This window comes from Camelina sativa, chromosome 12, assembly GCF_000633955.1.
Source record: "Camelina sativa cultivar DH55 chromosome 12, Cs, whole genome shotgun sequence".
NCBI classification, from domain to species: Eukaryota; Viridiplantae; Streptophyta; class Magnoliopsida; order Brassicales; family Brassicaceae; genus Camelina; species Camelina sativa.
This window is the reverse complement of record NC_025696.1, coordinates 18,871,537-18,884,713: the sequence shown is the minus strand read 5'-3', so window position 1 is coordinate 18,884,713 and position 13,177 is coordinate 18,871,537. Positions and strand designations below refer to the sequence as shown.

The 13,177-nt window shown below is 33.8% G+C and overlaps 3 protein-coding genes across 4 annotated transcripts; 1 reads left to right on the top strand and 2 right to left on the bottom strand.

Annotated features, from left to right (window-relative positions):
- LOC104732163 lies at nucleotides 1,502–2,736 on the top strand. Its single transcript, XM_010451699.2, has one exon. It carries the CDS (start codon nucleotides 1,547–1,549, stop codon nucleotides 2,630–2,632), a length of 1,086 nt encoding a protein of 361 aa, XP_010450001.1. The 5' UTR covers nucleotides 1,502–1,546; the 3' UTR covers nucleotides 2,633–2,736.
- LOC104733642 lies at nucleotides 5,278–7,290 on the bottom strand. The gene has a single exon (XM_010453210.1). It carries the CDS (start codon nucleotides 7,288–7,290, stop codon nucleotides 5,278–5,280), a length of 2,013 nt encoding a protein of 670 aa, XP_010451512.1.
- Nucleotides 9,086–10,828, bottom strand: LOC104732162. Of its 2 annotated transcripts, none has more exons than XM_010451698.2 (6): nucleotides 10,566–10,828; nucleotides 10,057–10,200; nucleotides 9,878–9,964; nucleotides 9,552–9,677; nucleotides 9,371–9,469; nucleotides 9,086–9,279 (listed from the first exon to the last, which is right to left on the bottom strand). In XM_010451698.2, the coding sequence occupies exons 1-6, from the start codon at nucleotides 10,669–10,671 to the stop codon at nucleotides 9,191–9,193; spliced, it is 651 nt and encodes a 216-aa protein (XP_010450000.1). In that variant the 5' UTR covers nucleotides 10,672–10,828; the 3' UTR covers nucleotides 9,086–9,190. The 2 variants fall into 2 exon arrangements, with proteins under 2 accessions (XP_010450000.1, XP_010449999.1); XM_010451697.2 differs by having other exon boundaries at nucleotides 9,086–9,282; nucleotides 10,566–10,826.

Below are 13,177 nucleotides of genomic sequence, written 5' to 3'. Positions count from 1 at the left end.
GAGTTTAGATTTTACAATCAAAGAAATTTATATGTCGGTTTGGGTTTATAAAATAGTGGTTATGGTTTAGATTTTACGATTAAAGAAAATTATATGTCGGTTTGGGTTTATAAAAGAGTGGTTAGGGTTTAGATTTTACAATTAAACAAAATTATATTTCAATTTAGTTTTATAAAAGAGTGATTAGAGTTTAATTATACAATTAAACATAATTATATGTCGGTTTGGATTTATAAAAATGTAACTTGGATTTAGATGTTATAATTAAAAAGTATAATATAATGTTTATAATTAAAATTAAATTATATACAGATTTTGTTTTTTTAATTGATAATTTATTTCTTTAATTAAGAGGAGGTGAATAAGAGAAGTTTACCCCTAACACTGGCTGAACCCAAAAATTGTCCAATTGTTAAACAACCGACATAGACACATATTGATATTTAAATATCACACTTTTATCAAAACAAGAAAATGTTATTTGTTCTATTAGAAATAATAGATTATTTACATATTTGTTTTAGCAATTAACATAGAATAGTTATCATTTTTGTTCACTTTAGCACTTTGTAATTAATAAAAACCTGATTAACTTAACCTAAAAATAATACTGTAGTGTCAAATGAATGATACGGCAATAATGACGGTCAACGCCACTGAAGAAAAGAAAGGAAAAAGACCAATATAGATTCCTTCTTTGGTCTTCTTCACCAGCACAAACGCATATTGTACTTACCGATTGGGCCAACAGAAAATTAAAATAAAATAACAGTTTGTTTATTCTTTTAAGTTAAGGAAAACAAAATAATCGTATTTATTAAATGACATCAGTTTCTTGTTACATATGCAGGTCCGTACTATATTTTGAAGGTCTAAAACAATGTGGATAAACTATGGCATTTCGATATTTTCCATACATTTTAAACTTTATACATTTTGATACAATATATTTATTATATATATAATATACTATACAGTATATGAAAAGGGTTCAAACTTAGTGAAACCAAGACACGAAGAACTCTTCGCTAAACTTAAGTTATAACTAGCGGTTTAACAAACTTTACTCCTCGCTGAAAAAAAAAACAAACTTTACTCCTCTAGTATCAGTAGACATATTATGTATGACCGATTATAGAAACTTTTACGCCTACAAGGAAATCAGGAATATAATAGAAACTTTTAAAGGAAATATTGTTTTGTTACTATATTAAACTTTTTGTTTGTTACCCGATTGTTTGTTATTATTACTAGCAGCCACGAGTTGGTCAGACTGGGTTTCTTATGATTTTTCCCATTAGTCAAGTAGTATCCAGGGTGTAATGGAGATGATCCCCAGAGGGAATTTTGGGGAAGAAAAATATCCAAAAGATGGGAAACTTGGTGAGCAAGTCATATCCTTCTGTATTAGTGCAGACTTGGTGACCAAGTCATATCCTTCTGTATTAATGGATAGGGTTTTAGGAGGAGAAGATCACCAATTCTTCAATTAGGGCTGTTTTCTTTCTTTTCTTAATTCTCTTCCTTTCCGTTAAGAACATAATTCATGTCTTTGCTTCTCAATCAGCCCTCGAAGCTCTGCTTTCGAAGACCTGTGTTGGTGAGATCCTCTCCTCATCTCTCTAATGCCCTCTCATCGTTGATGTTGCAAAGTCACTGTCATGCTTATGTCTTGATCTGCGCTGATCCATGTAAAGTTCCCGGAAAAGTCATCATTAGGAGTTCTGGTCATCGTTATCACACTCCAGGCAATTCTTTTGAAGAGTTGGTTAGAAAGTTGGATGAGGAATATGAAAAGGATGACAAGTTACGTAGAGATTTGTATACGGAAATGGGAACGATGGGACCATCCAATGGATGGCTACCTACTTTGAAGGACGGCGTGTTGAGTCTCCGAGAAGTAAATATAAACAGTGTCACAGATCCAAAACGCATTTTGCTGCCTCCTCTTGTAACTCTGCCTTATTGCCAAACCCAATATATCACCAACGTGGCCATGTCTTCGTCTTTCCCTGAAGTAGAGGACTGTGTTGTGGCTGTCAAGTTCTTGGGTCCTCAGCTCAGCTTTTGCAGACCGGCTCAAAGCAACTCCGAGTGGGTCAACGTCCGAATGACAGACCCATGCTTCTTCTCCTCCCCTGTCATGTATTCCAAGAAAGATGACATGTTTCGCATAGCCGGCTCTGGAGGCCACCTCACCGGATCATGGGATCTCCACAACCCTAGCAACAACCCAAAGTTGCAGAGCTTGCGGTTTCAAAACCTTCCCAAGCTGTCCGAGACAAAACGAGACCTTTTGGATTCGTGCTCCACAAGCGAACACTTGGTGGAGTCAGTAACCACCGGTGAAACTTTCATGGTTAAGTTGTACAGGAAGACCGCAGAGATCGTCGAAGGTGTTCCGAGAAGGAAAACAGAAGCAATAATGGTGTTCAGGCTAGACGAAGAAGGAAACGCTGTTTACACTCAAGACATCGGAGATCAAAGCATTTTCCTCACAAATTCTGAAGCTTTCTGTGTCCCTTCTTCGAGCTCCAATTCCTGCATTCGTCGATCTAACACGGTCGAATTCTTCAATGTCGACGAACATGTCAGATTTTTTAGGCTGGCAGAGCAAAAGTGGGATTGGTAGAGGCACTACTCCATCTCAAAATAATAAAAATAAAAAATAGTTTGGAATTGAGTTCAGAGTCTAGAGTCTTTCAAACATAAAATCTATTTTTTTTTTATATAATCTCTGTGAGACTGATATATATATAACCTTGCAGAAACGAACTTTACTATATAATCTCTCATGAGTCTCCCAACTAATTTTATGTTTAAAACAATATCAAACCTATCTTCTTTAATGCAAAGATCATACTTCAAAGTGATTGATATACAGAAGAAGTTGTACATTTGTATTCATATGAAACATATACAAGTATGATTTAAGTAAATGTGTATAAAACAGAAAACCTTGATTATACGTATTTATTGCCGTCGTCACAGACATTGCAAATCGTATAGCCAAGAGTTGATCACAGTACGGTATCTTTCACCAACCCACTCCTCCATAAACTACACAACATTGAAGGAGAGCTTCTCTGCTTTAGGCTACTTAGTGGTAATATATACATATGCATAATCAAATCGGGATTGTTTTGATTAACTCACTTAAATCGGTTAAATGTTTGGTTCACCAGTTCCATCGCATTCTACACCAGTTCAAAATATTTCATGTTCCCTAAAAAATCTAAAATCTCAAAGAGTATTTCCCTTTGGTCAATTGTTTTATGAGACTCTCACAGTAGACAGACGACACTTGAGTTGAGAATCTGAACAAATCTCACTAGCAACAAAAACATTATTTTAAGGACAAAAGATAAAAGCCAAGAAGGTAAATAAAACTGTCAGTTAACAAATATAAAGCCTGTGCGGTCTATTCCGTTATAAGAGTAGACTGCAAAAACTACTTAGGAAAGCTTGTTACAGACAGAGAGCTATGATTAATTGGGATCCCTTAGGTAAATGTTGTAGAAACGAGCCATGATCAAGAACAAGTAAGAAGACAAGTTCTCCAAAATCGCTGTGGTTTCAGTTTTTTTTACCTCTTCCTTCACTGTATAATTTGCTTCACCCTTATCTGTCTCTGTCCTCCTTATCCATGAGCAACCTCTGCTGTCATTACCATTTAAAAAAAGAAGAAAAACGTAACACTTCTCCAAACACTTTCAAGTCAAAATCAATCACCAATTATCTCTAAACTATTCCAAATCATCAGCCTAATCTCTCAATTCAAGCTAAGTCGAGTGATGGATAGAACTAGTTTAACAGATTTTTTACTCGCCTTCGTTTTAAAATCATCACAATTTGATTGGGCCAGCTAATATGGCCCATGTCGTTTAATTGGGCTACAAACAAAACAAAAAAAAAAAAACCTAAATAAACTGGCAGCCGCCGAGGGAAACCTTAATTCTCAGATGCGTTTTCTTTGTGTTGTTTGTGTATATATAATGATGGTTTCGTCTTCTGCAAAATCGTAGCATCTTTCTCTCTCTCTCTCTCTCTCTTTGTATGAAATATGAATTTGTGATTCTAGATATTTAGATTTTTCACTCTGTTCGTTTCTGTTTATAATGAACTGGTGGTGATTTATAGTGTTTTTGTTATATGTTTTTTGAATGGGTGTTGGAAGGAAGGGGGTAAGGATGATATGGTGATGACAAAAGTGTATTTTATGGACTAGAGTTTCAGATCTGGGATTCTTCTCCCAGTAGTTGAAGATTAACCCTTGGCTGTCTGAATATTATTAACCTCCCTTTCTTTCATACTAAAATCTTGTCTTTTTTTAAAAATCCATTATTGAATAAAGTTTTGTTTTGAAGGTTTTTTTGTTTGGATTGGATGTGTTTTTGTTTGGGGTATGAAAAAGCTGATGATGATAAAAACAATTATCTTAGCGGATTTCAGTGAGGTTCTTTGAATCTATGATCTGACTTTGTTACACACACTGAGGCTTTTTCTTTTATGTTATTGTTTTGATGATGATGCAATGATGAGAGAAAAGCACGAAGAGTGTGAGAAGAGCAGTGGGTTATACCGTGAGCTCTCCTTAATTAAACGACTTCTCCTTCCACTGAGCATTTTCCTTTATTTTGTTTTTTTTCCCAATCGATTGAAAGTTTTGTTTTTTGTTTTTTTGGCTTTTGTTTTAAGGCGTCCATTACCAATTCTGAGGGATAAATACAGTTCCTTTAGGTGTAATGGCTTGTGACTTTATATTTGTTGTGGTATATCCTGATCATCTTGCCTTTTCCTCTGCTTTTTGATCCTGGAAATGCCTCGTACATTTTATATCAATCACATTGGGGTTTTGTTTTCTGTTTTTTTTTTTTTGTTTATCCTGGAAATCTGTTGAACTATTAAACTAACATCAATTAACAGTCAATTGTTATATGTAACTGAATACTGCAACCATTGTGCTAGTACTCGAGTTCAAAAGTGGTGAACCTGTTGTTGGTTTTGTTGTTGTCGAGGACTATAACAATGGATAGTGACCAAAGAGTCTAATATTGATGAGACATCATTATGTTTCTTGTATGGTTTTTCGTTTTCGAAGAAGAAGCTGCAAGATCCTTTCAATAGCAAACTCAAAAAACACCTATTCAAAATACATCGAAGGAAATCAAACACGTAATGCAAATGAAGTTGTGAAAGAAATATAAAAAAGAAATCTAAACAAAGATCTCTTGCTTCACATACTTTGTTACATTTGTGCGCTTGAACGATTTATCTTTACTCCAATCGAGAGACATCTTGATCTAGACCTAAGTCTCGTAAAATTACAAGTACGGTAGCAACCATGCAATGAAAGGAGCAATGATGTGCATATGCATCTGGTGTTCCAAGCCTCTTCAAGATGAGAGGGTACATGCAACGCGACTTACAATTCATGCAAAATGGGCGAGACATACTATCATTGACGATAACCTCATTTGGTATGCCAGAAACCGCTATTGTGCTTCTTGGCATGAGCCCTGACAAGTCTCCTATCACACACTTTATATGCAAACTAGCTTGCTGATCTCTACAAGTGTAAAACCATATATTTGGATCGGTTTCTTTCTCACAAATGTCACACCAACATTTCCCACTTACCTTGTCGCCATAGCAAAGTGAGAGAAGATGACTGTCAACTCTATGCTTTACAACTTGTGGTAAAGTGGCGCAGTCGAAGCCCAATGAAAATCCACAACCCTTTTCAATGCAAGAGAGCGCAGGATATGTCAACTTGTTGCAAGCATTGCATTGTATCCTTCCTTTTGCTCCAGTGTGATATAAAGGATGATCGGGATGACTTGGATGGAAAAATGGCTCAGAAATTGAACCGCACAAAGCATCTAACGTCTTCTCCCCATACTGATATTTGAAACCATTGGATGGTTTATTACAAGCTCGACAGCCAAAGAAATTGGTCGTGCTTGTTATTAAAGTAAGTCGTTCATTGTGTAGCACATGCCATTTCCTTCTAGGAAGTTCAGCACACTTCTGGTGGAGAAGGAAACAACAGTCGATACAACCATAATAAAAGGATTGAAGACAAATGGGATGGGTGCAAGCACTGCACCGCTTGTTTTCCTCGCAGAGAAGACCATTAACGTGGAGTCTAAGGTAATGCTCTTTGTGGCTAAAATGTTGTATTGTATTGTCATCTATTACCACATATGGCTCTATGTCTTCTATCTCCTCAGGTACTCCTTCGAGTTCTTTCCCGTTCCACACATCTCTTCTAGTAGCACATTTCGAATGAACAACATAACAAGGACACCGCTGACAAACATAACCTCCCCAAATCCAATCCACTTTATGGCGACAAATTCCACATGTAGAGTTCACAACACCAACAACAGAAGTGCGAGAAACACGGTGATCATGCCTATTGATGTTTATGATGCGTGGAAGGGCAAGACAATGTTGGTGGATCATGAAATTGCATTGAACACATATGTAAGGGCTTCGATCTCCCTTGAGTCCGCAAGCGTTACATGTAAAAGAATCGAGTCTTGGGAGAAGGGTGAGTTGGTGATCATGCGCTTTCACCTCCAGAACAGATTGTGGTAGTGGATGAAAGACACAACGTATATCCAAAGTGAAGTTACACGACGAACAGTGATAAAAAGAATCATCATCAATCTTAATATCGCAAAGACGACACTTTTCATCAGAATACTCCGGTGATCGACCCGTGAGAAGCTTAAGAGGGTGCAAGGGGTGGTGAGAGTGGTTTACCTCTAATGGGAGTTTCAACTCGGATGAGTCCCATACGCAAGCCACATGGAAGGCTAAATCACATTCATGACACTTGTAAGCGAAACTATCATGACCAGTCTTCCCACATGTTGCAGCACAGTAAAACTTGGTCCGCTCCTTGAGAAGGGTGGGCTTGTGGTCATGCATCCCAGAAAATTCAACAACTAATGGTGGTGGGTACCTAACACAGTATATATCCACGTCGAAGTCACAGATCTCACAGTGGTAGCATAGATTCTCAATACTCCTTTCACATAAATCACATATATTATGTGGTTTGCTTTGAAGCATAAGAGGATGAATGGAGTGGCATGGATGTTCGATAGATCGAGGGGACTCGCCGCATTTCTTGTGGACGAAGAAATCACAGCTTTTGCAATAGTAGCCATCACTGATAGCTTCCAAGCGTCCACAACAATCACCTTTCTTCAGATTATTCCAAGGCATCATGATATGGTGGTGGATATGTGGGAAATACACTCCATCTTGAATGTCCATAGTCGTCTACTTTGATATTGCGAAGAAGAAAAAAAACAGTTGGATCTGAAATCTCAAAGCTTCAAGTCTCACGTACTCTCTCTTAAAAGTCTCCGTTATTCTGAAAGATGCTTCCGTTATGCTCTTAAAAGTTTAATGTCAGATGTTTGGTGTTTTTTCTTCCTTTTATTAGCAATAGAATAATTAGTTTGCTGATGGTTGGATGAGAGTGACAATATAACTAATGTGGAAAAGAAAAAATTTACCAAAATTCACTAGTTGACTATTGAGTGTTCCAAATACTTTTAAATCTTGAACTTTAAAATTTCTCAAAACGTTGATTTTATAAATATCAAATATAATAATAGTACAACTAGGTACTAACCCGCGGAAAACCGCGGGCTAAACTTTTTTTTACTGAAAATTTGTAATAAATTTAATTTGTTATTATGTTATTTATAATGGTTTGTGATTAAAAATTCGGTTTGTTTATATTAAAATTTTTGTATTTTAAAAATATTTATTGGAAAACCTGTCAATAAAACACTTTCATGTAATGAATAAAATTGTTTAAACCTTTGTCAATTAAACGCAATTCTTGCTATAGTTGTGAAGTAAGTAAAAATATATAACTAACATGTAAAAAAACAATTAAATATAGCTATTAAAGGTTCTGAAAAACCTCTTTGAATAAGCATTTTCAAGCATTGAATATATTTAAATTTTAACTTAATTTTATTTTCCTAAAGAACAGTGTGGCTAAAAAAAATATAACTTTTTTTAAATAGATAAGATACTATATCTATATCTTTTATTTTATTTATTTATTGATGTTTAAAATCTAAGCCGTTAAACAGAACTGTTATATATTTTACGATTAGATTTTTGAGAAAAAAATTAATTCGTGCTGGAAATGTTTTTTGATAAAATTTGTGGTTATATATATTTTATTCGATTAGATTTTTAGAATCTTAGCTGTTATTTTTTTTAAAAAAATATGAATTAGTTCTGATTCTAATATATTTTTTTTTACACAATTTATTTTATTTTATGTTTACCCAATTTTCGTTTTTAATTAATTATATTTACTTAATTAATTAATTAATCTTAATTAAGTTTTTCTAATGGCAATTGAATGTAATTTTTTACACATTTTAAGGTTAGTTTCATATTTGTACTTCCCAATTAATATAGTAGGACTAGATTAGGACCCGTGCTAAAGCATAGATTGAAATTTCTTTTATTTATATTATAATTTTAGAATAAAATATAATTTATATGATTATTTTTAAAAGTTTTTTGGATAAAATATTATGCAATAAAATCATATGCTAAATATGATGACTTAAAAAAATATTTATTTTGTAAGTTTTATATTGTTAATTTTGTAATTTATGTATGAGAAATAGTTATGTTTGTTGTTTGTTTTTATTTTAATTTTTGAACATGTTTGGTGAAAGTTTTTTAATATAATCCGTGCTTAGATAAAATTTTATTTTCAACTGCACAATAAAATCTTGAAAATCACGATTAAGTGTGATAAATTGCCAAAATTTTATTTTTTTAACGTTTAACAATATATTTTTATACCTAAAAATATATATTTTGTAACAATACATGGAATACTAAAGATTTTATTTTATAAATTGTATAAATCATTGAAATATTCTCTTTAAGAAGATTCTTTGGAATATTCTTAAGTGTATTCATATAGCCCACAGATTGACCAAATTAATCTCTAATTCTTTTTTGTGAACCAACCTATATTTAATTTATAATCTATTTTGTAACCAACTTATAAAAATTATATAGTCTATAAAAAAAGGTTATGTACTTCCGTTTTATTATATAGGAGATACCCATGAGCAACATCTATAATAAAGGATTTGTACACCAAATTTGAAACCTAAAGTAATAGAGATCAAACGTAGAGAAGCCTCCATGGTGCTAGAGAGACACAGAGCAGAAAAGTTATCCACCACAAGGATGATCCTCTTAGATTCAATCCAGCTGCTGCAATTAAGACAAAGTTCAACTTCTTTAATACTTAAGAGATCTTAATCAAAAAAGATTGACGCAAGCGTTTTCAAGAGTTACAAACCTTGATTCTTGCTGCTATCAGGCAGAGCAGGTGGAGAAGACGATGATGATGAGTTTGACAAAGGAATATCAAGATTCAAACAGTCCATTCCAAGTGCACCTTTCCAAACAACAAAAAACCCGATTAAGTTCTTTGGTTTTTTCTTCAATCAATAAGAATACTATAAAACTGTTCTTCTTACAGTTCTTAAAGCAAGGAAATGTTGTGATGTTCATGAGATTTTGGTAACCATCACGGCAATCACAGCTGTATGCAAACGCAGTTGTCTTGTTGCACGACCCTCCTCCACAATCCACCCAATGGCAAGCTATACAAATCGAGTAAGCAAATGAGTTTAGAGACCCAACGTTTGTTCCCTACTAGTTTTTTATTAGGAGGACCTTCTAAAGGACGTGTGCCTCAAGGTCTCAGGTTTCGAGTCTCTATGCTTGGGAAGGAGTAATATCAACCTAATCTGATCAGGCCTAAAGAAAGAATGAGACGAGAGAAGTACAGATTAATTATTACCGTCGAAAAATGAAGTATTGTTGTCTTTGGGAGGCGTTTTGGGCTGTGCTGGAGAAGCTGCTTCACCGCATGTTAGATCAAAGCTACCTAAATTGATGAATATGTATACTTTGTTAGTTATGTTCTCTATATGATCAAAAACCAAACTAAACCAGTGATCAAGACAGAGAGGGTTTTACAGTTGGGGGCGATGCAAGGTAGAAACTTGAGGTTATGATCAAACTGCTTCCAACCATCTTCACACTCACATTCATACATAAAAGTTGTGTTCGAAGATGCTTTGCATTTCCCTTTTCCACATTCCACTTCATTGCATACATTATCTGTTTATTTTTTCCCCACAATAATTACATCAACCAACTTTAAGAATAAGTCACAATGTATTAAATTCGAAATTTGAGAATGACCCTTCAAACAAGATCACTTTTTAGTTACTACTCATAAAGATACTTTACTTCTGTCACACAAAAAATAAAGTCTGTCTGGTTCAAATCCCGGCGGGAGTTAAACCCTAATTATCTGAACAGAATCACACTTACATGCCTAAACTAAAACTAGAGGAACTTAACTAAAAAATTTTAACAAAATTACGGAATCTAGATTTGGATTAAATGATTCCACCAATATCCAAATTTGAGCAAGAAAAAAAAACCAGAAAAAAGTGAGGAAGAGGGGAAGAGAGACAAACCAAACATAGGAGCGAGAAGAGGAGATAAGAAATCGCAAGTGACTGTCTTCTGGTAGATGAGAAGTAAACCTGCAACAAGACAGAGTTTGTTCCTAAGACAAGCCATGAATGAATCCTGTGTCTGTCTTCTTCTCCGTTAATTTTGAAAAACACCAAATAAAGAAAACGAAAGATCGTTCTATTGGACTCTGTTTAAATTGGTTGAGGATTTGGTAAAATGTGTAAGGTGGTGATGTAAAGTAAATAGTGATGTGGACCGACCGACTTGGCCTTAATATTTTCCTGAGTTAGTTATTAGTTGATCGATGAGATCCAATAAATGCGTATAAAATTCTCTTTTTCTTTCTTTTTCAAGGGTCAACATGATTAATCAATTAATCTTGAAAAATATAATCACTCTTATTGGAGCAAAAGAAATAAAAAGAATAATCATTCGTATCATATTTTTCTTTCTAAATATATGCCATTGATTCAATTCAAAAAGAAAAAGAAAATGCCACTGATATTGAAGTTTTTTTCATATAACATAGCAATTGTGTTTACTTATTGAAGTTCTTCTTCTCCCAAGCATGTGTAAAACTGCCTAAAGTATCATCCCAAAAGGAGCAAAATTTCCCATCACCTACCACACAAACTAAAGGAGCTACTTCCTCATTAAAAAAAAACAAAACTGTTGGGGAAAAAATTTCAAAAACTTTTTATTTATTTATTATAGCCATGTGATACTTAAAAATTAGAAACAAAGTGTTTAAGCAACATGTTAATATAAATAAAATGTATAAGTTCAACTTGATCGTAATATTTTGTATTATTTTTTTGAACCCCATATTTATTAGTATACCTCAAAACTTGCACGTCTAGGTGGTTATCCCGTGAAACAGCATGTCAAACATGCTCAACTAGTTTATAAATACACCGTCCATTTTATCAGGTAGAAAGGCAAAAAAAAGTCAAGTCATCGGTCGATCAAACACGCTAATGTATTGAAAATCACAACTTCAAGCAGCCGCCATTCTAAAGCAAAATAGTGTTTATATTTTTTTGAATAGTTATTACTTATTAGTAAATTTTGTAATGTAACAAACAACCTATCAATTATCATCAATTTATCATTTTCCCCACATGAAAGGATTTTTGCTATTCTTATTTATTTTTTTATTTTTTAATATTTATTTTCCCCACAAACGTTAGATGATTAGATCCTTCAAAATGAAAGCAGGATTAGGCCATCATTTTATAAATCTACACTACTATACAAATTAATTGATAAGTTATTGGGCCTTCCATAAGTTAAGTTCATATTGTGTCACAAAGATAAGTATTGTCCGTTTTTTTTCTACCATGTGAACTGGTGAAGTGGTCTTATCCATAACCTCAAGAACGAGCAAGAAGCCATTGTGAAGGGAGGACCCTTCATGCTTTTTCTCTTGGCCATTCATGTCTTCTTTTTGTGTGGAGCTTGTTGTGGAGATGAGAGTCACGGTGGAACAATCAAGCCACATTTCTTGGTGAACTGATCAAATCTTGGTGATACTGGAAACAGTGGCGGGTTATAAAAATATTTTTCCATAACGAAAATTGATTGGTTTAGCTGACTATAGTAATGGGCCAAATAGCTATTAGGACCTTGGGCTTCATACGTCAATGCTTCCTCCGCCATTTATAAATTTAACATATACACTTTACCTAACACTTCTAAAGATCCAAATGTAGCAGAAATAAACAATTCGAAAATGGTGTTTACGTCAATCAAATAAAGTTGAAACAGTGGGATAGCTGCTAGGTTTTAATTTAAAAGAAGAAGCTGCTAGGTTTTAATATGTTATTGAAAAAGTTGGATTGTTAAAAGAACCGGAAATAGAAGTAAAAAAAAAAAAAAATAGAAGTAGAAGTAGAAGTAATAAGAAGAAGCTATAATACAAGCCTACAACTGTACGCAGAAAAAAATCGACATGATCCGAGAGTTTCGATATGCACACATTTGATCTATAATTTATAAACCAAATAGTAGTAACTCTAAAAAAATTGACAGCTCATCCAGTTTAGTAAACATTTAATACGAAGAAATTAAGTGGTTATGTGGTCCATGCATGTGTCTCGATACTAACACGTAAATGGAATTTGGTTTCATTCATACCTATGTTTCTGTATCCTCATATAAGTATCACCTATCTTTTTTATTTTCTAAATTATTAATGAATGGAGTACATGTATAAAATATAATACATATCGATGTCGTCGCCGAGTTGTTGATTTGGATCTAACACAGTAAACATTCGATTAAGGGTTTTTATTTAATCTTTTGCACAATGTTGCTAAAGTATTAAATATTTTGGGTTATTATGTTTTTTAACAAAGGTTTTTGTCAATCAACAACATGAAACAAAAACGAATAATATGTGCATATATATAGTATATATTTAGATAGGCCGACCTTGAAACCACCATGAACAGAAAAAGACTGAATGTTGTATGTCATTGATGGAGCTCTTACACATACATATATACCAATACAATCTTGAAGAATAAGCTATGCGTAAATGCCTGATTACAGACAATATCAATCAAGGATATGTACATCTTTATTAGCATAAATAGAGATATCATCTTTC

Excerpts from the sequence above, each read along its gene's own strand:
- LOC104733642 (XM_010453210.1), bottom strand. The coding sequence starts at position 7,290 with ATGGACATTCAAGATGGAGTGTATTTCCCACATATCCACCACCATATC.
- LOC104732162 (XM_010451697.2), bottom strand. The coding sequence starts at position 10,671 with ATGGCTTGTCTTAGGAACAAACTCTGTCTTGTTGCAGGTTTACTTCTC. Across the intron at positions 9,678-9,877 it reads CAATACTTCATTTTTCGACG|CTTGCCATTGGGTGGATTGT; the intron begins GTAATAATTAAT and ends CGATTTGTATAG. Across the intron at positions 9,283-9,370 it reads TGATAGCAGCAAGAATCAAG|CAGCTGGATTGAATCTAAGA; the intron begins GTTTGTAACTCT and ends TCTTAATTGCAG.
- LOC104732163 (XM_010451699.2), top strand. The coding sequence starts at position 1,547 with ATGTCTTTGCTTCTCAATCAGCCCTCGAAGCTCTGCTTTCGAAGACCT.